The sequence below is a fragment of the Ylistrum balloti genome, unplaced genomic scaffold, assembly GCF_031769215.1.
Source record: "Ylistrum balloti isolate Yb309-2 unplaced genomic scaffold, AGI_CSIRO_Ybal_v1 Utg370098, whole genome shotgun sequence".
Taxonomy (NCBI): Eukaryota; Metazoa; Mollusca; class Bivalvia; order Pectinida; family Pectinidae; genus Ylistrum; species Ylistrum balloti.
In genome coordinates, this window is record NW_026782126.1 from 114,119 (window position 1) to 139,413 (window position 25,295).

A 25,295-nucleotide genomic window follows, 5' to 3' on the forward strand; every position below is an offset into this window, starting at 1 on the left:
ATCTATATAACATTTATCAGTTACTTTCGTTGAAAAAGAGGGTTTTTTAATTTGCTTTCACAATTGAGGTTTAATTCCCTAAACAAGCGAGGGAAGACATGTCTATATTTTTCTTCTCGTATCATTTGATTTTTCTGCGAGCTTTACTGTTTTTAAACATTTAAACATTCTTCTGAAGGGATAAAGAAACGAATTTTCTTTAATTTTAAAAGATTTTGTATTGAATTAACATAGCCGTATAAATAGATAAGAGGAATACAGGGGCACCTTACCTAATTCCTTAATAAATGTTAAAAGCAAGTAACCTTTAGTTTTCCTCTTAGCATATAGAGCCGTAAGAATTGTTTTATCTGTACTCATTGATGTATTCTGGTATTTTACATTTCTCCTTTTTCTATACACAGGTTGCTGATCTGTTATCCTTCATGGTAATCTTGATGATATTTGTGTCATCGTACTCCATTGCTGTCTATTCCATCATGCACCCAGTCTCCAAACCCGACATAAGTCTTCTCCTTAACGTTCCCCGTATCCCGTACTGGAACCTGTATGGTGAACTTAACCTCGAAGAGATCGAAAGTAAAGGATATACTATTTTGCTTATGAAAAAAACCACATTGGAATAGTTTTATAAAATGACCGCAAATACCAAGATTAAATGAAAACCTTATGATAACCATGGTTACTTAGCAAAATCCGTCTGTTTTTCTATGAGGACCAACATCACACAAACACGTTTATGTCCCTACATGTAGTAGCAGGTCGGCATTATTCTACGTAGAGTGGTAATGTCGCAATTGTATAATGGCACACACACATACATACATACGCACGCACGCACGCAAACAAGCACACATACATACAAACACACATACAAGCATCATACATACATACATACATACATACATACATATACTAAAAGGATAAAGAAAAGCAGGGTGAACTTTAAACCAGAAATTAAGTATGATATCGGGCTTCATTTAAAACGAAATTTTGTACATTTACAGATAAATTAAAGCTTAAAAATTTCCAAAGTCTTTATTTTGCATCTGACAATTGGTTTAGAGGTACTAAAGATTAAATTGAATGAACCGAGTCATCAATATCTTGTGTGTCCGCCGTTTGCTGTGGTCACGGCCCTTATTCTTCAGGTCATAGAGTTCATGAGAGCGTTAATCCGTCTTATGGGGATGTTGTGCCACTCTTCAATCAGAGCTCTGGTCAACTGATCTCGAGTAGCAGGGGGTGGCTGGCGCTTTCGAACCTGTCTATCCAACTGGTCCCAAAGATGCTCGATCGGGGACAAATCAGGGCTATATGGCGGCCAATCTAGTGGTTGAATGTTGTTGTTGGCCAGAAAGACTTGGCAAATCCTTGCTACGTGGGGCCTAACATTATCCTGCTGGAGGGTTAGATTATGCTACTGTAAGAAATGGGTCGGAGGATCTCATCTCTATACTTAGTTGCTGTTAAATTGCCATCAATAACAACCAATTGTGATTTTAACCCGTGTGAGATTCATCCCCACACAATTAATGAACCGCCCCAAACCTATCCCTCTCTACAACGCAAGCGTCCGTAAAACGTTCGCCACGACGTCGGTAGACGCGTTGACGGCCGTCAGATCGATAAAGACAGAATCGAGACTCGTCCGTGAAGAAAACTTGTCTCCACTGCCTCAGTGGAAACCGTCGTGGAGCATGTGCAGCGACCCAGGCCATACGACGCTGACGTCGAGCAGGGGTAAGGTGTGGACCTTCGTAGGGGCGACGTGCTCTTACACCAATTTCTCTTAATCGATTCCTCACAGTTTTTGAACTTATAGGACGCCCATGATTTCCACTAACATTAAGTGCACTCTTAACGGCAGTAAGGCGCCGATTACGCACATAAGAGACGACGATATCGCGATCCTGACGTCGTCACGTTACGCGCGGACGTCCTGACCTAGGTCGATCGGCCAATCGCCCAGTTTCCCGAAGACGTCTTACAAGACGTTCTATGGTGGAAACATTAACACCAAAGTGCCTAGCAACCTGATTTTGCAGCTGACCTTGCATCAGCATCTGAATGGCCTGACCCTTCTGAACTTCTGTGAGTCGTGCCATTTTTAAAATGAATCAAATTCTCAATTAATTTTAGGGAAGCAGTTGGTCTGTATAAAGACTAACGAAGAGTGACTTGACCAACGCTGCATGAGACCAGAACAACACGGTGCACGAGATTCTTGTTTTTTCCTTCCTCCATTTACCAGAGCTGCGCACTGTACCGTGACTAAATTTTCGATACATGACAAGGTGTAATATGACCTAATTACACAAACAACAAAGTTTCACTTTATTTGGAGAACGCGTTTTCAAAATATCGGAATAAATATTACCCTGCGTTTCTTTATCCTTTCAGTATATATATACACTCACATACATATATACAGGCCCTTACACTTATCACACATACTCCCCATACTCATTCCGACAAAACAAGCTGTACCTAAGATCGGTCTTAGATTCCGAATTCAATCATATTGATTAGTGTAGTAAATTCGCACCCTCCATAACACAAAAACTGCAGTCATGAAAATGAAATGTTTCATTGAGTTAATTAAAAGACCAGATGATATTTCATCTTTTTTTTTAAATAAAAAATGTCGATAATTGGTTTCGTAGAGAAAGAGTGTACCTCCAACGTGAATCTGTATGAAAATGGTGATCAACCCCGCTGTCCTTCTGAGGAAGGAAAGATTGTTGTTCCGATCCTAATGGGTATTTACATGCTGATCGCAAACATTCTACTAATCAATCTTCTCATCGCTATATTCAGGTATTTGTCACTTGTTATTCTTATATATATTTGGAGACGTTACTTCTGCTGAGTCTGTTTTCATGTAAAAGTTTCCTTCTTTTTTCTGTTTCCATAAATAAGCAAACATAACAACATAATATCATATGCTAATTGAAATGTCAATTTACCAATATGAAAATCATTTGTTATTTTAAATTATAGATATTTATCTAACTCTCTAATTCGTTTATTCGTTTTTTTTTTTTTTATTACATGAACTTAAAGCAACACATACCAGAACATACAGGAAAAAGCGGACCTACACTGGCGCTTTCAGAAATTCAGTTTAGTCTTCAACTACTCCTATCGTACGGTGCTTCCTCCTCCATTTAACGTCTTCAGTTATGCGATTCAAGTTTGTACGTGGATCAAGCTGACACAACGACGGTTCAGAGAAGGAATGTTTCGCTCAACAGGTAACATTTATACCTTTCTGAGGGTTGCTTATATGCTTATAGTAATCACCCATAAAGATTATGAAAATAACACAAGTAAGTAGCATACGTAAAACAAATTGGAGTACAGGCAAACAACCACACAAATGACGGGCCCAAATTTAAAACCTGGAAGGCAACCGAGGAAAATTCAAAGCGATCGAAAGATAAGTTAGGATCGAGATGAGAGGTGCACTAGATTCATAATTCAGTGATTTTCATGTATATTTTGGGCTTAATAATTAGCTAGCAGTGCCTACCAGGCTCCCCAAAACATTTTACAAAATATGGAAGTGAATAGCATCTTTTGATACAAGTTTAGATAAAATCAACTATAGTCAAGCTATTAATTAGATGAGATATTGCTTTCCCCATATCATTGTCTTGATTGTCCTTAAGATGTGTGACCTGTGCCTACTGGGACATTGTATTACATTTTTTATATCAATTAGATCCTGATTGTCCTTAAGAAGTGTGACCTGTGTCTATTGGGATATTGTATTACATTTTTTAGGTCACCTGAGCCGAAGGCTCATGGTGACCTATTGCCATCATGATTTGTCTGTCGTCGTCCGTCGTGCGTCGGTAACTTTTCACATATTCGACTTCTTCTCAAGAACCACTGAATGGATTTTGACCAAACTTGGCACAAAGCATCCCCATGGGAAGCCGTTTTCAAGTTTGCGAAGAAAAAGGGCGTGGCAATAGGGGCCACAGGAGGGCAAAAAAGGGGGTTAAAATTAGGTAAATCTTTAAAAATCTTCTTCTCATGAACCAACAGTCAGATTAAGTTCATATTTGATATTTAGGGTCCTTATGGCATGGTCTATAAAGTTTGCGAATGAAAAAAAATCAGGTCAAAAACGACCCCACTAGGGGGCGCTCAAATGGGTAAAAAATCAACTTTGACCGATTTCGACCAAATTTGGTAGAAAACATCCCTCAGTGAAGGACATATGAAATTATGTGAAAAAAGTGATAATGTCCCCTTTGGGGCCCATAAGGGGCGTAAAAAGGGGTCATTTGTAAAAACCTTCTTTAAATGAGTTCTTCTCAAGAACCAGTGGATGGATTTTGACCAAATTTGGCACAAAGCATCACCCATGGAAAGACGCTTCAAGTTTGCGAAGAAAAAGGGCGTGGCCCCAATAGGGGCCTCAGGAGGGGGGGAAGGTGGTAAAATTAGGTAAAACTTTTAAAATCTTCGCATGAACCAACAGTCAGATTAAGTTCGTGCGTCGTGCGTCGTTAACTTGTATTACATTTTTTTATCCTTTCGCTCAGGTGACCTATTGCCATCATGATTTGTCTGTCGTCGTCCGTCGTGCGTCGTTAACTTTTCACATTTTCGACTTCTTCTCTTATAAACCAAGTATCAAATTTTCCTAAAATTCAAAATTAATTATTCTTAGAGCAAGGTCTACAAAGCTTGCGAATTAGAAAAAAAATTGGGTCATAAACAGGCCCTCCACAGGGCACTAAACAGGGGTAAAAATTCAAAGTTGACGGATTTCAACCAAATTTAGTATATAGGGTCCCCTAGCGAAGAGCATGTGACTTTGAGTTGAAAAAGTGTCTGATGGGTTCTGGGGCCTCATTGGGGCAAACAAAGGGTCAATTAGATTTTTAAATTTTTTTTTTTTTTTGTAAATTGGTTCTAATGGCATTGACCACGTTTTTGGGTTACAACCACACTAAGCACAAAGCATCTGTGTATTAAGACACATTAAGTTTGGGGGGGAAGTAATGGCTGCAATAGGGGCCCCAGGTGGGGGTAAAAAAGGAGTAAAATTAGGTAAAGTAAGCTTCTTTAAGTTTACAATAGAAAAAGGTGTGGCCTCAATGGGGGCATATTTAAGGGGCAGAAAGGGGTAGAATTTGTTAAATCTTAGCAAATCTTCTTGTCCTGAACCAAAAGTGTAACTTCATATAGATGATCTTTAGGGAAAAGACTTCAAAGTTTATGAGAATAAAAATAACTGGTCCAAAATTAGCCCTTCTGATATCTGTTACATATTAATCTTTGATAAAGACATGTTGTGTGTTTATGACAACCATATAGGCGGGAAAAATGTGTAGCCAGATCTTTCATCAAACCCGGATCTTATTACTCGCTGAACCGTCTATGTTCTGAGCTACATGTATAATATGGTTCAATACCTGTGGTAACACTACATTTCTCAGCCTTGATACATATATATTCCTGTCTCAGATGTACCACAAGATTTTTCACATTGTTTTATGTGAGTTTTTTTAGTTGGATGCCTTATTGTATTAGGCAAGAAAAAGATAGACTTGAAATTGATCTGATTTTTTGCTATACTTTAGCTATACATGTATCTACTAAGCTATATTTCAACTTGTAAATGAAAACATTATTTGCTTTATATAAATATGCAACCCTGGCCTCTGTTTGGCTAAGACATTTTGGTTTTCCTCTCAAGAACCACTGGGTGGATCATGTTCAAACTTGGTACAGATGTTTTACACACGGTCCTGCACAAGTGTTGTTACATTTTTGCAACATTTTAAAATCCCCAGATTATTGACATATTCATCAGATGACCGTTAAGGCCCCTTGGACCTCTTTTTATATTAACAGGTCCTAATTGTCCGTAAGAATTGTGACCTGTGACTTTACTGGGACATTGTATTACATTTTTTTTTATATTAAGTGAGCGACTGTTACGAAATAACGTGTGTCTTTATTTCAGTATGACTGTGTATACTTAATTCATTTCAGATATACAGCAAAAAAGGTACTTGAAATAAATCATTAGATGATGAATATCGTTGTTTGTGTATAAACGTTTTACTTCAAATATCTGCTAACTTTATATTTCATCATTACGCATCAGTTTCTCCAACAGAAATGACAGAACTGTGAATGATAACCATTTATCTCCTTATTAAAAGGCATACTTTGATGTTCCATCTTCAGCGAGATGAATCAAGATGAATTTAGCCTTAACGTCTTTTGATTTGGTGATCGAGAGAGATGTTGACGTTTTTGCTTACCAATTATCAAATGTAAACAAATTGTTCGGCCGAAAATAAAAAAAAAAAACATTCAATGCAGCATTAAAAATATACCAGGAAAAAGACAACTCGATTGTCACTTATGTCAATATTTCTGACATTCGTTTTAAAACCATCATACACGAAACAATAAGTAAGTAAATAACATTAACTTATTTACAGCACTGCGATATTATACTGATTCGTCGCGCTTTCGCTATTGAAAAGAGTTCTAAAATATGCAATAACCGTCTTAGTTTTGTACTCGAAAATGAACTTATTGCACATATTATGTTTTATGGTCTTCAATTTCCTTGGTGAAAGTTTTTGTTTCCTTGCGACTAGGAATGAAACTTTTAAATGTTTTGTGTATGTTTTATCCCTACAGCATTGTTAAGTAAGGTATCTCGGAAAGGTAGGCAATTGACACATTGGGAGAAAACAGTTGCTGCTGAGTACCTCCACCGAACATCACACAATACGGCAGGCGTAGGGTCCAGCGAAGTAAAGAGGGAGGCAACTTTGCAAGACACATCGCGTAACCAAGACGACGCTTATAACATTAGGTAAGATATACAATAAAGTCGGCATGACAGGTGGTGCTTTAAATGTACCAAATACATCGTTTAAAATCAAAAACAATAATAATAAAAAAAAGCTTGTAACCACTTTATGTGTCATCAAGTGCAAACCTACAACAAATACCACCATATCATCATAATCATAATACAAACTCAGATTCAATCAAACTAAGGCAAAATATGAACAAAATAAAGAGTTACACGGAGACTGAAAACCGTAGAAGGAGAATAAGACTACGCAATCCGGAAGAGTAAAAATCTTCTGCTTCATCAACGACACCTGCCGTGTATATCTTGGAAAATCCACGTAAGTAATGTCACTATCACAAGACAGGACCGTTATTAGTGATTTGAAGTTGAAATAAACACGAGCTAATATGGCATTCAAATTTTTTCAATGTTTTTAATCTACTGTAAAGGATGGCGCATCACAGAAAAATGCACTTTACTAATGTTGGTACTGAACCGATAGCATGATGCTTGCATCTTTATGACATTCACAAAGACCAAGATCTCTGCAATTAAATATGTTCCAGTGTATTTTGAGCAGAAAGTTGGATTTATATAGAGGGTTTTCAGAAACAGGTTCAAAGATTAAATTTGAGCCCTTCTCAATAATCACCATTTGTCAGGAGACAATATCAATTTCAAAAGTGCAACCATCGTATTTTAAAACTAGACTGAATTTTTAAATCAGAAATTAAATGTTTGTAAAAATATCGACTATCTCAAATCTTCGCCAGAAAGCCTCTTCATTATTATTACCACGTCGCAATTTTAAAATTTTAATTGATTTAAATTCAAAAGTCATCTTTTAAGCAATTGTTTAGCACTTACGTGTATTATGTAACGTTTTTCTTTGCTACAAATGTTGTGAATATTGTCATTTTTTTAAAATTGTACTATTTTTTTCCTTTTTTTTAAATCTAAATAAAAAATGAGAAAATAACAAACTTTTATGATTATCCAAATTGAGGACACTTATAAATGAAAACAAGTGAAGGTTTCATGAAATAGACAGATATTTTGTTTTTATAGTTTAACGTTATTGATAATCTTATGAGAAACAAATGATATCAAGGGCCTACGCTTGCTTTAAAAAGTACAAAGTATCCATGAAGTTTCTATATATGACTGAAAAAGGGACAAAAGTTAAATCAAATCAAATATTGATAACTTAAAGCTCATCTTATTTTCAAGCTGACAAAAATGTGTCCGGATCCGAAATAACCAAGTCACAGTTCACGAAATAGATTTTGAAACACAAAAATATGCTCTATTTTATAACACAAATCAATTATACGATATTTGGATTATGATTAGATTTGATGTTGCCTGGTTTTAGCCGTTTAACCGATGGTAGTATATTCCGTTCACTGCAGGGAAGAACGAGATGCTGAAACCATTAAAGGGTTAGAAACACACGTCGCGTACCTTCAGGCAAAGTAAGTTTTATAAGTCTCTTATCTTGAGGACAAGTTCCTTTTCAGTACTTGATCAGTCTTGTGTCATTATGGCTTCATAACGTTATATATTAAAATTACATGTTAGTGTATCGATTTGTCTGACATACTATGAAGACATAAGAAAGCGCTTTCCTAAAAACCTAAACCTTTAAATACATTATAATATTGTAACAGAGGTCATTATTAATTTCAATGCCTAGGAATCGAACCCAGGACTCCTGACTTACTAGTCTGACGCTCAGCCAATCGAGCTAAAGAGAAGTTCTCCCTCATTTTGATGGCAAATTAATCTGTTAATTTTATAAAATCAAACAAACTGATGTGACAAATAGTTGCGCAATGATTTATATGCATGTTAACATGGAGTTTTAGAGAGAAAAAATTAATTTACTCGTAATCCAAATATGGAAGTATTTAGTTAACTATTAGAAAAGCATGTTATACTGACGACATGCCTGATTTATGTCAAAATTACGTGTATATTTATTTTTTGACTATGAATAAAGCATATTATACCGATGACAAAGTATTCTTAATTACGCGGAAGCCATGTCGACATACGTAGACATAATGCTAAAATAACGACGTAATTACGACATAAAACTAGTTCCGTATTTCTCACACTCTAATCTACTACTGGTTATGCTATTGAGTTAAAATCTACAGGTTCACACGCTGAATGTTTAGATTTGCCTAGGGTTGTCTCCTTTTGTAAATATTTATTCGTTTTACCAATTGAAATGTTTTACATTTACAACAACAGAGAAGGACAAGATGCCGAAAAGATCAAACGATTGGAAGCTCAGATCAAATACCTTGAGGTAAAGAAAGTCTTTATGGTCGTTGGCCTTTGAGAGCGAGACAATTTTTGTTTTAGTGCTAAATTATTTACAAATCAGTTAGCTTTGTTTCCCTACCAGTATCGTTACAGCTCCAGTAAGTTTTTTCAGTAAAACTACAGGTGAGTTTTTACTATCAACAAATAATTATCTATACTTATTATTTCATAATGCTTATTTCATCTCTTAAAATACACTTTCCCGCTCACTCTTAAGAAACGACTTAGAAATTTCACGGCATATCATAAATGGTATTGTGTGAAACAAATGATGTGTACATATCTTAATACGTAATAGGTATGTGTATCTATGTTAATACACTTGTCCGGTGAAATATATTAGAAAGAAATTAAAACAACACGTCAAATTACGCATTAGCGCTTTCATTCTAATGTATGTATATATATTGGTGAAATATATATATATATATATATATATATATATATATCACTGCAGATGACTAATGTCAGTGATAAGATCTACACGTGCTGAAATCAAACATTTTTTGTATAAATAAGTTTTTAAAAGTTATATATAAGTATGTGTGAATATGCAAATTATGTGTGTTATTATTATTATTATTATTATTATTAATTATGTTATTATTATTATTATTATTATTATTTATTGTTATTGTTATTATTATTGACACAAGTAATATGTTGGGTTAAACAATTGATAAACGAAGTCAATGAAATATATGTTTTTTTGTTTGAGTTCGATTAATTTTATAATACTTCTTAAAAAATTAATTTAGTTGTGTTACTGTTTGAAACGTTTGACATTTGTTGCAGGAACGAAGAGGAAACTGCTGAAAATGCCATGCGATTGGGAGCAAACATCAAGAAGCAAAGAGTTCGAACTCTGTATATATGCCCGAAAAGTACTATGGATTGTTATTATCATTTTTATTACTGTAAATATTTTATTTCATATTTTCTCTTTAAGCATCGCATATCGATAGAAGATGCCGACACAATCGGAAAGAATGCAAGATGTTTTTTTTTTTTTTTTTTTAAAGCCCGCGAAAACGGACAGACCAGTTTACGATTGGGCTTGAGGTTGACTTTGCTTTCACCAATATGTTCAATTTAGGTGATTTTTCAAGGGTAAAAATGTTCTCAACAATTTGTGATGGTCAGATTTACTGAAAAATGCAAGGCCGACACATGTATCTATTTATCCTAATATATGCAAATTTACACATATGCCGACAACAGCGAATTTGATTGATTTGAGTCACATTATCATACAAGTACGAGTTTTTCAAGACACGCCATTTTATGAATATGCTAATTGTGTACACGTGTAAACGGCAGTGATGCTGATTGACACTGTGTCGACAAAGTGTGAAAGCTAATCGAGACATACCTATGGACGGATCGTCAATGTCGCCATCTTACTTCAATGGGAACAAGAAATCTAGACCGAGTTGTGTACGGGAAATAAGTCTAATGTAGAAAAAAATGTTGCAATCATAAATTAATTATGCACGCCTGAACGGCTAGCTCTCGTTTGCCGAGAACAGCAACATGAACATCGTGTTCGATCTTTGTCCATTGTTTACGTAGGATGGATAGAGCAAGGGCAGGTAAATTACAAGAAAAAAGTAATATTTAGTCTGTGTTAATCAATATTTTATTTTTCATTTTTTATATATCTATATACATGTATATCTATATATCAAAGTAAGAAATGATACGATACTTGCGGAATCAACTATAATTTATATATACGTATATATATTATGTTTATGTATATACGTAACAAAGGTCAGTTTTACTCAGTGCTCCGATTGAATTCGAGCCACGGATGATTGGTTTACCCGTTTGACGCCCAACCGATCGAGCTGAAAAAGAAAAGTTCACTCTAGCCAAGTGGTGGTTTGTGGCTAGTATTTCATCAGGGTCCATATATTTATATATTGTTTCTGTTCGTGGCTCAGAAGTCGATACGCGTCAAAAGCGAATTCATATGTTTTATGTTGCATTCGTATCATGTTGGTAAGTTATAAAGCTTAAGATAACGGAATATAATTAAATTGATAGGAAGGTTTGGCATACCAACATCAAACATAATGTTCCTTAAAATGTTGCTGTGTTGATCAAAGTGTCGGCAAGATTACAGAAAAATAATTGCTTGGGATACATTTTTGTAACCTGTGGCCGGTAGAAAATACTGTACGTTGACATCTACAATTAAAGCTGCATTTTGAAATTTTAAAAGATAAAATTATGTGTGATTTCACCAGTTTCCATATATAATGAAGAACAGACTTGAAAATACAGAAAAGGTTTAAGAAAAACAGTTTTATTTGTGATTAAAAACAGCTTATTTCTTTGTTCTTTTCCACGATTACATCATAGTAATGATGTACCAAAGTAACATTCACAAGATGTCGTAACTACGAAGAATTTATGACGTAATCACATCCTAATAAGCTATATTGCTCAGTTTACGATGCTGTAATAACGGCATAGTAAGCTTTATTGTTCAGATAATTATGCGGTAAATACGACGTTAACTATATTTCTCAGATGAATATGCTGTAAATAAGGCACAATAAGCTTTATTACAATTTTGTTTTTATTCTGTATTTTCATTTGTCGAGACAGAGTCACGTGTTCTGCGATTTTTATTGATATTGCATTGTAAACCTGGTAATTCGTCATATTGTACTGCTTTGTCCTATTTCTAATAAAAGTTAATTTCTATCTACGTTATGCATCCTTTTTAATCAGTCAAAAAATGCGTGACGTGACAAGATGGACGGTGGTTGATTGTGTATCGTCTCTGTGAAAATAGGGGTTTATAGTGGTTTTTTTTTGAAGTGCAAGACGCCTAGAAGATAGTTGGAACAGTGGATAAGTTGTGTATATGGCTGGTAAGGGTCATAAAAGGAAAAGGGATCACACTAAACGTGGAAAATCCGGGGTTACACCGCCAAGCAAGGCTCACGTACCCGACACGAGTGATGCGTGCACGGAAACGACAGGTGAGATAAACAATACTGTGAATACAGATAACATGAACATGGAAAGTAAAAATTCGGAAAACTTGAGTTCTCAGCTGGGAGCTAGTACCGTATGTAGTGGCAATAGTATTCAGGGTAACAACACCCCGCTAGAAAATACCACTCCTGCACATCAACAAAGGAAAATTTCACATGTGCATGTACCGCCATTTTTCCCTTCGGGCATTCCATTCCAAAGCACACCTGTCGGATTTCAGCCCATCCCGAGCCCTCCCCCTGTCGGATTTCAGCCCATCCCAAGCCCTCCTGTACCCCCTGGCCCCATCACAGGAGTAGCGATGAACATGATGTTACATAACTTCAGTATACTCAGCAATAAGGTTGAACAGATGAGTGTTGAACTCAATACCAGACTTACCAAGCTGGATATACTTGACCAAATATTGAATAAATTTGAACTAATGGAAAAAAATGTCCAGGAAACGCAAGCTGAAATAGTGAAAATCAAAGATCTAATTAATAAACACGAAAACACACTCGAAAAAGAAGAAAGACATCACTACGACATTGAAAACCGGGTTGATGACCTTGAAAATCAAAACTGGATGATCGAACAAGAAAATAGTAACTTGAAAGAAGATTTGTTAAAATTACTTTCTCAATCAATGAAGTATAATTTAATTTTAATGGCATTGAAGAATCCAATGATGAAGATACAGAACAAGTTGTGAAGAATTTCATAAGTGAAGTGCTGGAAGTTGACAATGTTGACGGTATTCTGTTTCAAAATGTCCATCGCTTGAGGCCCAGGAGAGACCGAAAGCCGAGGGGCATCATAGTAAAGTTTGAGCGGTACAGTGATCGCGAAGCAGTTATGAAACAGGTACCGACAAAGTTACGGGACAAACGGCAATATTCTGTCTTTCAGCAGTATCCACAGGAAATTGCTAATCGTCGCAACGCTTTGTTGCCGAAACTGAGAGAGTTAAAACAACGCGGCGAGAATGTACAGCTCGTGTACGACACGCTACATGTGAATGGTGCTCCATATCGCCCAGACAGTGACACACCTGTACAACCGCGTGCACAAGGGCAAAGCACTCATGTACGCGTACCTGGTGGCACAGGACAGAGCACATAGGCCAGGTCCTCAGGTGCATTGTCTGAGCACGGTAAACTATCCATCAGTTGTCTTAACGTTTGTGGAATCAAGCAGAAACTACTGAACCCAGACTTTCATGATCTTATTAAAGAAAACGATATTTTTGCATGTGTAGAATCCAAATCAGATGAGCTTGATGATTTAGAAGTTCCAGATGGTTATTCCTATTTTTTGAAAAATAGATCTATATTTAAACACAAGTCCGGTGGGATAGCAGTAATTTTTAAATCTAGTCTGTCGAATAACATAGAATTTGTTGACTCAGACTCAGAATTTCTTTTATGGATCATGTTAGAAATAGGAAACATTAGTTCTTTATTGGGTTGTGTTTATATTCCCCCTGAGGGGTCTGCATACTCATCAGATGACTGTTTTACTGAAATTGAAAATGAATTACTTATCTTTCCTCCGGTAATGATAACATATTGTTAGTGGGAGACTTCAACGCCCGCACAAGTACATTGGTAGACTATGTCGTACCTGAAAATAGACTTCTAAATATTCTTAATTTAGATAACTCAAGTGTAGACAATGTCCACGCCTATCATAAACTTATGTCCCATAGCATTCCACTTGAGAGGACAAATAAGGATGTAGGCCGCAGTAATAAGTTTGGCACTAAACTTATTGATATGTGTAAGAGGTGTTCATTATTTATAGGTAATGGTAGACTTCATACAGACAAAAGTGATGGAGCACCTACCTGTAAAGGGGTGAGTGTGGTAGACTATTTACTATTTAGTACTGAGTTATTAAATTTTATTACAAACTTTGAAATATGTAACTTTAACCCAATGTTCTCCGATGTCCATTGTCGATTAACTTTTTCCATTGTTTATAAAAATGAATATCCTGAAAGCGGTAATATGGTAACCGAATCAAATACTGTTGAATTTGTTAAATGGGACCAAAACAAGAAAGAGGAATATACTTATAAACTTAATATTGAAGAAATAACAAAAATTGGGGAACAAATAGACATGTTGAGTGTTCCTAACACTAGTGTTGACAAAAGTTGTATTGACAAAGTTGTGTCAGATTTTTTGTGATGTATTACTGGATACAGTACGGAAGACTATAGGTGTTAAAAGGTACACAAACAACGATAAACTAACAACACACAAAACTAATACTAAAAAGAAACCCTGGTTTGACAAAGAGTGTGAGACTGCACGAGTAACATTTAACAAAAGTAAAGTAAAATATAATAGAACAAAAAGCAATGACTGTAAATCTAACATGAATTTATGTGCCAAACAATATCGTAAACAGCTAAATAAAAGTTTTAACAAATATATTTCCAACTGTGCGCATGATTTGCGTCTACCATCCACCTGTAACCCAAAGGAATTTTGGAAAAATATAAAAAAGAATTCCTCATCAAATACTGTTAAAATAATGAAGACAGTGCAATTACACTTGACGTACTATTTCATTTTTTCAAAGATATAAATTCTGACCATGATGATGATGATGAAGATGATGACGATGATGATGATGATGATGTTAATGATGATGACGATGACGACGATGATGATGATGATGATGATGATGTTAATGATGATGACGATGATGATGATGGACGATGATGATGATGATGATGATGATGATGATGATGATGATGATGATGATGATGATGGTGATAATGATCTTAATAAGGAGATAACACTTGATGAATTGAAAAAGTGTACTAGAGAGTTAAAAACAGGCAAGGCACCAGGCATTGATAAAATTTTGAATGAACATATAAAATACTTACCCGAGGAAGCCTTGATAACTATTTGTAAACTATTTAACCTTATATTTGACTCCGGAGTAATTCCCAAGTCTTGGACTATAGGAATAATAAAACCTATATATAAAAATAAAGGTGAGACGAAAGATCCAGACAATTACCGGGGAATAACTTTAACAAGTTGTCTTGGTAGGTTATTTACACGTATCTTAAATAACCGGCTCACTGTTTACTCCAATACCCATCAAATAATTTCCCTTAGTCAGGCAGGATTTCGTGACAGGCATTCCACTATTGATAATATTTTTATACTTCATTCGCTTATCACACTATATTTATGTAAAAATGAAAAATTATACACAACATTCGTTGATTTTCGAAAAGCATTTGACACGGTATGGAGGGTAGGATTATGGAAAAAAACTACGTAGAAATAAAATAAAAGGAAAATGTTATGATATAATAATGAATATGTATGATAATATTAAATGTGTGGAGTTGAAAAATACCCGATCTGAACTATTTGACTGTTTAATAGGTGTTCGACAAGGCGAAAACCTGTTCCCGTTTTTATTTGCGATCTTTTTGAATGATATTGAAGATTTCTTTCGTAAAAACAGTAGTGTTCCTTTGAGACATTTAAAGGAGAACTTTCAAAATGAACTTAACATATTTCTGGATATTTTTGTCTTGCTTTATGCTGATGATACTATTATTCTCTCAGACTCTGTTGAAGGTTTACAGAAGGCGCTGGATATCTTTCATTTGTATTGTACCAAGTGGAAACTTAATGTTAATGTCAAGAAAACCAAGGTCATGATATTTTGTAAGAAAAGGTTAAAAAATGGTGAAGGTTTTAAGATTAATGGCCTTATAATTGAAGAAGTAGATAGCTTTAATTACTTGGGTGTAACATTTAATTTTAATGGTAACTTTTATAAGTGCAAGCAAAAGTTGCGTGAACAATCACAAAAGGCTTTTTTCTCTGTGTACAGGAGTATTAAAAATCAACATCTTCCAATTGATTTACAGCTCAAATTATTTGACATCTTAGTTAAGCCTATATTACTTTATGGATCAGAAATATGGGGCTTTGAAAATATTAAAATTGTCGAGCAAGTCCACTTGCAATTTTGTAAAAGAATTTTAGGCGTAAGAAACACGACACCAAATTTTATGGTACATGGCGAACTTGGTCGTTACCCTCTGGAAATAGATATTAAACTCAGAATGGTTAATTTTTACAACTCGTTAATAATGCATGAGTCAAAGTTAAGTAGTCTTATGTACAGACTGATATACAAACTTCATGTCAACAATTTGTGTAAGTTTAAATGGGTAGATTTTATTAAATCTTGCTTTGATGATGTAGGACAGAGCGCTGTTTTCCAGAATCAGGGCCCAATTAGTAAATACTATATAAAAACCAGTATTTAAAAAACTTTAACAGATCAATTTATACAGAAATGGAGAAACGAAACGGAAAATTCATCTAGAGGCTTATTCTATAGTAGTTTTAAAAATTCTTTACTGCTTGAGCCATACCTGACTCAACTCTCTGTTAAAAACAGACGGATTTTATGCAAAATTAGATGTTGTAATATGAAATTTCCCATTGAAACTGGAAGATGGCGCAATGTTCAGAGACAGGATAGGAAATGTTCTCTATGTAATACCTCAGTAGGTGACGAATTCCATTACTTATTTCAGTGCACCGATATAAGATTGATTGAACTGAGACAGAAATTCTTACCTTCATATTACTGGAGAAATCCAAACGTGTTCAAAATGTACGGATTGCTCTCAGTTTGTTATAAAAAAGTTCTAAATGCCTTTTGTTTATTTTTAAACAGTCTTGACAAAATATTGTAAGAAAGATAATGTTTTCATTATATAAGTGATTTTATGAAACCCAAGTATATCAGCTTTATATAAAAAAAATTACCAGAAGCTTTGCATTTACTTTAAAACAATCTTAATCAAATATTGTGAAGAAACACTACGTTATCATTATATAATATCAAAGGGTATTTAGATGTACTAATTGATATCAGTCTTTTACATATACGCCTGATGCCCTGTTTATTTTAAACAGCGTGGTGTTATAATAGCAAAGTGTATATAATGTGCAAATTGCTATCAATTTGATATAAATACTTAATACCCCATTTTATTTCAAATCTAAACAAAATACTATGTTATCCTTAAATAATGTGGTTTAATGAAACCAATTTGATATACAAAAGTACATAATGCCCTTTGGTTATCTTGAACAGCTGTAACAAAATATTGTGAAGCAATACTGTGTTATTATATAATGTGGTGTTATATTAAAGTGTATTTGAATGTACTAATTGCAATCAATATGAAAATTGAAAGTACTAAATGCATCCTGTTTATTTTTAAGTCTTAACAAAATATTTTGAAGTAACACTATGGTATCCTTATATAGCGTGATGTTATGCTACCATTTTTATTTATATAAGTAAATCGTATTGTTCTAGTTGTTATCAGTCTGATCTATGAAAGTACTGTGTACTTTGAATAGTCCTAACAAAATACAGTGAAGCGTTACAACTTTCAGTTACCATCCATTTTGTCACGTATCTATTGATATAGTATTGTTTTACCTCATGTTATATATTTTCATGTATCTGAGGATCCAATAAACTTGAAACTTGAAACTTGAAAAAATTCTTCAGCGCCTAACATTTGTGATTGTAAACATGGAGGCAGACGCCCGGCAAGATGGATGGTTAAAAAACTTCAAATGGAATGTAATAGAATAATTACTGAACTGTTATTGAATCGATATGAGACAAAAAGAAATATCGGCCTCGGCCTTTCTTTTTATTATCATATAGAATCAATGATATCGAAACACTTGTAAAATATTGTCCAAATAACTATGCTGTAATTGCTCAACATTAAACGGAACTGGGAACGAGATCAAAGTTCCCTTTTAAAAAAACATAATATTTCTTTCTTTTCATTATTGTCGAGTTAACCTCGCAAAAACGAAAAGTCTAGGAAGCTTTTCCTTGAAATCATAAGACAATACTTAATACATGTATGATACGCTGAATTTTTCAGTATTTTATCTTTGTTTGTTTTGTAGAGTTAACAGTCATATATAATAGTGTATTGAGAGTTTTTTTTTTAAAGAGTGACATTTACTTTCTGAAATCATTCAAAATGATGATAAAATTCTTTTATTTAACATGCAATATGATAACAAAGGTCAGTCTAAAGGCTGTAAATATAATTAGAATACAGATTTGACAATTTCAATAATTCATCAGTATTTCTCTTACGACACTCTTACGACTACGTGAAAGAGAGAGAAGGAAGCACCGTCTTGTATGTTATAACCAATAATATATATCTAAGAAGTTTATTGAATGACAAAGCACCCAATAACGAACGACGTCACATTCGTTTGATTGCAATAATGAAATGAATAGTCCCTGTATGACTCCCCTGGATAAATAATTATCGAGTATGTAAACAAACAGGACAAAATATTCTCGATAGGTTCAGAACCCAAGGCCAAATCCTTGTAGTACATCTGAATTTTATTTCCCATGCCTTGCCTTGCAATGATGAGACCTATGCATACCACAGAGTTTAAGTAACGATATTCATCGTGTTTGACGGACACAAGGGTTGTACCAGAAACGTGCTGGCTTTTCCCGATATTGACATGTTCATACTCAGTAGCGCTCGTTAGTTTATCTTCTTCATCAAGTGATATGTTTTGGGATTTTATGACGTATTTGTTAATGAGAGACAGTTAGATCTGGTTAGATAGGGGAGCCAAGTGAAAATATAGCTTACTCTCGGTCTGTATTTGGATCCAAGTCATGATTGCATTCCAGTTCTTCGTAACACCGTACTATGTGCTCAAAAATGTGAGAATTGGGATAAACGGAAGTTGCGTTCTAAGAAAGCTTTAGCATTAGGCTTTTTTCGATCAAATAGTTCAGCTCCAATTACGAAAAAACAAGAAATACGATCTGGATTGAGATTAAGGCCTATCCTTAACTAACAGTATATCATACGTATTGGACTTTCCATTTTTTCACCATATACGCTTAAAAGATAATGGTTTCCAGTTCAGTTTGAATTTAAACGGACATGGAGTTTGGACGCAAGTTCCGTATAAAACCAATTCCTTTATGAACGCTATTTTAGTCTTATTTTCAATGTGGAACGCTATAGGTTCGATTCCTGTCCCGAATTAAGGTAAGATCATGCGCAGTAGACTTGCTGATTTTCGAACATATTCGTTTTTCGTAAAAGGAACTCGGGTCTTTTTTCTAAGGTTAAACGGAACTTGAGTGCGAGTGCGAGTGCAAGTCTCGTATAAAATAAATTCTCTTTATAACGGCTATGGGTGTCTTAATTTCTATCTGAAAGGTTGTGAGTTCGATCCCTGTACCGACTTAAAAATATATTACGGGTATTAGACCTTTCGTCTTGTCAACAAATTTGGTTTTCTTAAACGGAATCAAGATCTGTATTCGTGTTCCGATTAAGACTAAGTGTCAGGATATTTTACCAGTCTACGGACAATATTTCAAACGTTTTTGTGATTCGAATTAAAATAACGATCTAAGATACTATTGATATCCGCAGAGAAAAGTTCTTTGGTATGGTTTTTTTTAGATTATTGACATGTAACGTTGTTTTCTAAAATTCGTCAAGTTACTCCAAAAGCGATTTGAATCCAAATATTTATAAAAGTCTGTCTCTTTTCCTAATTTCTCGTCGAAGATCAGAATTAAAGCAGGGCTTGTCAATAGGTCGTATTGTAACAATTTTAGTAGGAAGACACTTCCGAGATATGTCCAGCTATATACATATATTTTGTTAACACGTTGTCGGGAGAGTGCGCTGTAGAGAATGAATTTACCCAGTCTGTATCGTTTAGTTTATTACTAAAAATTCCGTGATTAACTTCATTATAACATCTTAAGGTTTGTTTATACGGCCTGGTATTTATTGTCCCTTCAGTCAATTTACAGTAGTCGCTGAAACGTCTGACATATCATCATCAATGTCAATTACATCAGAAAAGTTAGTACACGTGCTGGAGAGTAAAATTGTGTTAAGTAGAGCTTTTGAATCCCATGCGTGTCGGTTTGTCGAGTACGTTAGTCACGTGAAAGGTGTGGATAATATTATACAGGACGTAGGTGGTCGGGTGGCGCAGTGGTAACGCACTCGCCTTTCACCTAAGGGGTCACCTGCCCGACCACGTGGGTTTTCCCCGGGTACTCCGGTTTCCTCCCACAATAAGACCCCTCGCGCGCTTACATCCGGGCCAACAAGAGTGATTAGTATAAGTTGACATAACTTGTTTTGCAATTGTTGTAAAATAAATATAGTTTATATATAGAACGTGCGTGTTTTCTACAGTTAAAAAGTCAACATTCATATCACCAACTAATACTATATGTGGAGTTTCCTATATAGCAGAGTCACTGGAATTCCGTAAATAATAACAAAACAGAATGTGCGATATCAAGAGGACTGAGCGCACAGAAGATATTTCGTTATTTGGAAATTGAATCTCCGTCCAAATATCATTATCCACCTGAGATTCTAGGTCAGCTCAGGTGCACGAGAGACTGGATGTATTCACAGCTAAACGTAAACCCCTTCCCCCTCTTTCCGGAGTTCCTCGGTCTTTACTCATGACCACCCAGAATTCAAGATGAGTCTCGGTAACGCAGACCATATCATAATCGGACGATAAATTTTCAACTTGCGATAGCTTATTTCTAAAACTACGAATGTTTAAATGGAAGATATAAAGTACATTACTTTGGTCGTTGGAACCATTAATTATACATTACATCAAAGTCTCAGATCGATTTTTTTCTTCTTTTTCTTTTTAATTTAAATCAAGCATGATTGACTCCTATTCAAACCGGAAAGTACACTTCGTGTCCTTCATTTTCTCCTCGTATATTCTATCGAAAAATTCGTTTTGGGCTACAGTAAAATGATTCTTCCAATCACCAACCTCTCCTGCAAAAACACAAGAAATGTTATCAGTGGAATAGTGCGTTAAAAACATATTTATAGAAGTCAAATGATTACTACAGTGGAAATATGGAACTGTTGGTAAGTATACATAGCAGATTATTCCACAACAACAGACATTAAGAGATAGTTTGAATTTAAAAGTGCATCACACCGCTGTTAAGGTTACAGCCGAAATGCATTTAAATTAACATTGAATTTACGACTAACGTCACAAACTTACTGTGTAATCTACGTGATGAACAGCCAGCTGATAATTAACATCGTACTACTAAAACAACAAATATTTACTACAAAATCCAAAGTTATACGAGATAGTGTCAAGTGAGTGTTACCTTTTCGATATATTGGCAACTTTTTGTTGTCCGACATTTGATGTATGTAGTCTTGATCTGATGGTTTGATTTCGCTCATGACCGTTTTAAACATTGTTTGAAATGTACATCTCTCTGTTACTTCCTCAAGGAATAAATTGTCTCTTGTTTCACCAAGAAACGCCGCCATCTTGATGACGTTGACAAGGAGATTCTGTAAACAACAAAAAACAACAATATGACAAAAAGTTATGAACCAGTAGGTGAAGAATTGTTAAGTATTGAATCGTTTTGCAATGGCATTTATCATCCAAATAAATGAAACATTTTATGTATTATATATTAGCTGAATATCCTTTTATGCTTGTAGATCTGTGTCATTTACACAGAGTATAAATGCCACAGCAAAGTTAATAAGCTACCCATACGTAAACACTAGCAGACGTTTTGTCATTCAGTTGTTGAAAAGATATTTTGACCATGGACTGTAGCGGTTGTACATCAGGTTGGACATGTGTGCAATGTCATTTAAATTCCTGTAAATCACACTTGATAAACAGCTTACTTAATTAGCTAACATCAAATCTGAACATGGCACAAATACACAAATCTGTAGCGATATCCAGTAATGACACACGAATATAAATCAGCCAGTGAGATATCACAGTTAAAATTTGATTTTTCTTGCATATTTTTCTCTGTTATGTTCCGATATATATCCATACCTGTTTCATATCTTCGTACATCAAGTAGAGAACATTATCTCCCTTGTACTTGGCTTTGGTGTTCTCCCAGTCGAAAAACGCTTCAAACCAGGAGCCATAAAGCACTTGTAACACAAAATTCATTTTACAATAATGCAGTGAGAAATTCTATGATTCTTAAACGATAATATTCTTTGCAATTTTTCCCTGTGCAAAACATTTTCCACAAAAACAGGTGAATAGGTGCCATTTTGAAAGAAATGCATACATACGGACAAGTAAATTGTCTTTCCGAGGTAATCTGTACCCTTATCAAGAAACAAAATATGCATGACAAAAGTTACATCACTTACATTGAACACAAAACAAAGATACACGCTATCGAGAACAATAGTGTAAAATGTCCTGATGTTTAGGCCGATGGACGCAGAAGGATCTTTAGAAGTCACAAAAAAGCTATCTTAAGCCTACGTTTAAAATAGATATGTGCAGGTATGCACTAAAACTTACTACAGTCTACTAATAAATCTAATTATAACGAGTTAGCGACTACAAAAATCACATGAAAAGTACATAATCAGGACATGCTATTTTATTTTATCGAACTGTCGGGATATATAATGGCATCTATTAGTCCCCAGTATGATGTTATAAGCATAACTCTTGTCATTTATATACACCATTAATGCCATAAGAAGACAGTTTAGTGATGATATTTACAATATCTTCCTATTTTGCTGTCTGTTGATAATAATAGCTGACTTCAAACTAACATAAACATTTATTATCGATTGTTTAATGAGTCAAACGGAATAGTTTGTAAGAGTGAACATTTGCCGTCTCTATGTTAGTCGAAGGGTGGACTAAATATCCGTGATTTCATTTGATTAGGTGTGATTTATCTTACCTTATTTTTCCTGATTATTTTGGACATTGCCCTGTCAATGCTCTCAATTCTTTATCATATTGAGGCTTGCGACTCATTATTTCAAAATTTCAAAAACACAGTAGGGTTAAACACACGTACTTGTTGGTCATATCATGCCAGAAATGGCTCAAAAATGTATAATAATTGTTTCATTATTAATTCTAATTTTTATTGACAAACGTATAGTTGATATAAATTGAAGTGTAAGTTTTATGTTTAGCTAGTTTGTAACTGTAACTAAGTTAAATAAATTTGATAAGAGACACATGTTAAGTTGTTCATGCATTCATAATTACACCCAGTCTACCAGATGTTACATATTGACAAAATTAATCCTACAACCAGTCAGTCAAAGATTACTGACCTATGTATCTGATATACACTAATATCGAAGTTACAGTTTGTAACAATATATCTAAACCGTATTTTATTACATCTGTCTTTTATGATTTACGATGCGACCAATCTTGGTTATAATTTCTGCTATTAATTCTTAACCACTTGTCAAAAACGGTTGACGGTAAATTTGTTCCCTCTAAACAATTGTCGTTGTCATTTTCAGACAATTGAAGTTAAAATGGGAAATCGTTACCTACTTCTGCCCTCAGTATAGAACTTGAGAAATCCCTCCCAGGAGCCTTTATAATCAGGAGCGTTCAATTTCGTCATGAATAGATGATAAGAGACCGCGACATCTTTTGGATTTCTAGTTATCATCAACACTTTGCCTTTTCCCTCACGGACTTGCCGAGGTAGTTCATCGAAGGTGAGATGAGATCCAAAAACTCTCGGTGATGGTAACTTGTCCAGATAATCCACTTCGTTATAGTCCAAGAAGTAGGGCGATCCCATATATTTGGATTGCCCTGTACGGAGCATACTGGCAATAGTGAACACCCAGTGTGTACCTGGAAAGAGACATCGATATCAGTGCCAACATAAAATGACAAACAACAGGCCCCTTTGGCCTGTAATATTCATCTATTGCGAAGATCCGTAGAAGCTTTTAAGATCTTATAATTTTGTTCTTCAGGTATCAAAATTTCACTCATTTTCTTCACACAGACTTCAAAGCGAGTCTTGATAATCCGTCTGATCTTATCGCAAAAAAGCAAGCAGAATGTAGACAAAACTGTGTTTATGACGGTTTGCGCCCATTTTTATCAAGTTGCTTAATTGACCGGTTCTGTATGAAAATTTCCATACCGACAATGATATAACAGTAATAATATATTACGAATGAAATATTTTTATAGAGAAGGAAAACAGATTTTAGGTGCTAGTAGTATGTACATAGTTTGATATTAAACGGAAAATTTTACTTCACGAAAGTTTTGCATATTCTGAGATGAAAATCTCTTTGAAAATCATGAATATCTTGAAATATTTTGTATTCTATATCTAATGGATAGATATGAGGGAAAATGGCGATTTGTAATTCACGTGGACTACAAATTATTTCGAGTTAGCTCCCTTAGAACATAACACGAGATCGAGACAGACAAGCTTTGGTCATTATACAAACGTGTTATTCGACTTTAAACACAAACCGACAATAATTTTACAGGTAGGATTTATAAATTGTACCTGACTTTGGGTAGGAGAGGACAAACGTGTCATCATCCCGGACTTCCATGGTTTGTAGCCTCTCCAAGTGGTCACTCACATTCCCAGGTACAATACTGGCGTAGTACTTGCCGTTGTATTTTTTGGTTTTCAAACAATTTCCGTCTGAATCCGACTCCTCTACCCACTCACACATCTTGTTTTGATGAGTATGACTGTGTGATAAATGATCGTCACCCTCAGCAAACTTGTGACTACACCAGAACCTAGACCCAAGCATGTGTGTAGGCCACGCCTACTCTATATGTACTGTCCTTGAACTTTGGGTGACCTATCACAAAGTTCGATTACCTTTCGTTACATCCGCATCTTGTTTATATAACGCAGGGCCGGCGGAACAGGGGGTAGGGGTGGGGGTGGGGGTGGTTGGAGGTGCTTGCTAGCGGGGCTTTAGCCTCCCCCCCCCCCCAATAATTTTGTCAAAATAAAAATAAAAAAGGTCACAGGGATCAAATATGAGAAAATCTTTATACAACTTCTGAATACCTAAAAGACCCAGTACGCTGACATTTGGCCTGCGGCATGCTTGGATTTAGCGCTACAATGTATCCTTATCAGAATGACCGTGACTCATTTTCAAGGTCAAAGCGGTCAAATATGTTAAAATGTTCTAACAACTTCT

At 35.0% G+C, this 25,295-nt stretch overlaps 2 protein-coding genes across 2 annotated transcripts; one reads left to right on the forward strand and one right to left on the reverse strand.

The window, feature by feature from the left end:
* Window positions 1-432: 432 nt before the first annotated feature.
* On the forward strand, window positions 433-11,897 carry LOC132549991 (transient receptor potential cation channel subfamily M member 1-like). Its single transcript, XM_060213986.1, has 7 exons — window positions 433-579; window positions 2,667-2,820; window positions 3,067-3,257; window positions 6,682-6,859; window positions 8,257-8,319; window positions 9,104-9,161; window positions 9,974-11,897. Exons 1-7 carry the CDS (start codon window positions 438-440, stop codon window positions 9,992-9,994), a joined length of 807 nt encoding a protein of 268 aa, XP_060069969.1. The 5' UTR covers window positions 433-437; the 3' UTR covers window positions 9,995-11,897.
* Window positions 11,898-20,812: 8,915 nt separating this feature from the next.
* Window positions 20,813-24,923, reverse strand: LOC132549993 (sulfotransferase 2A1-like). Its single transcript, XM_060213987.1, has 5 exons — window positions 24,635-24,923; window positions 23,644-23,955; window positions 22,141-22,244; window positions 21,437-21,629; window positions 20,813-21,086 (listed from the first exon to the last, which is right to left on the reverse strand). The coding sequence occupies exons 1-5, from the start codon at window positions 24,891-24,893 to the stop codon at window positions 20,977-20,979; spliced, it is 978 nt and encodes a 325-aa protein (XP_060069970.1). The 5' UTR covers window positions 24,894-24,923; the 3' UTR covers window positions 20,813-20,976.
* Window positions 24,924-25,295: the final 372 nt, after the last annotated feature.

Coding starts and splice junctions, on each gene's coding strand:
- LOC132549991 (XM_060213986.1), top strand. CDS start 438: ATGATATTTGTGTCATCGTACTCCATTGCTGTCTATTCCATCATGCAC. Junction 2,821..3,066: donor CTTCTCATCGCTATATTCAG/GTATTTGTCACT, acceptor ATGAACTTAAAG/CAACACATACCAGAACATAC. Junction 8,320..9,103: donor GTCGCGTACCTTCAGGCAAA/GTAAGTTTTATA, acceptor TTACAACAACAG/AGAAGGACAAGATGCCGAAA.
- LOC132549993 (XM_060213987.1), bottom strand. CDS start 24,893: ATGCTTGGGTCTAGGTTCTGGTGTAGTCACAAGTTTGCTGAGGGTGAC. Junction 21,630..22,140: donor TGTACGAAGATATGAAACAG/GTATGGATATAT, acceptor TGTTGTTTACAG/AATCTCCTTGTCAACGTCAT. Junction 21,087..21,436: donor GTTGCCAATATATCGAAAAG/GTAACACTCACT, acceptor GTGTTTTTGCAG/GAGAGGTTGGTGATTGGAAG.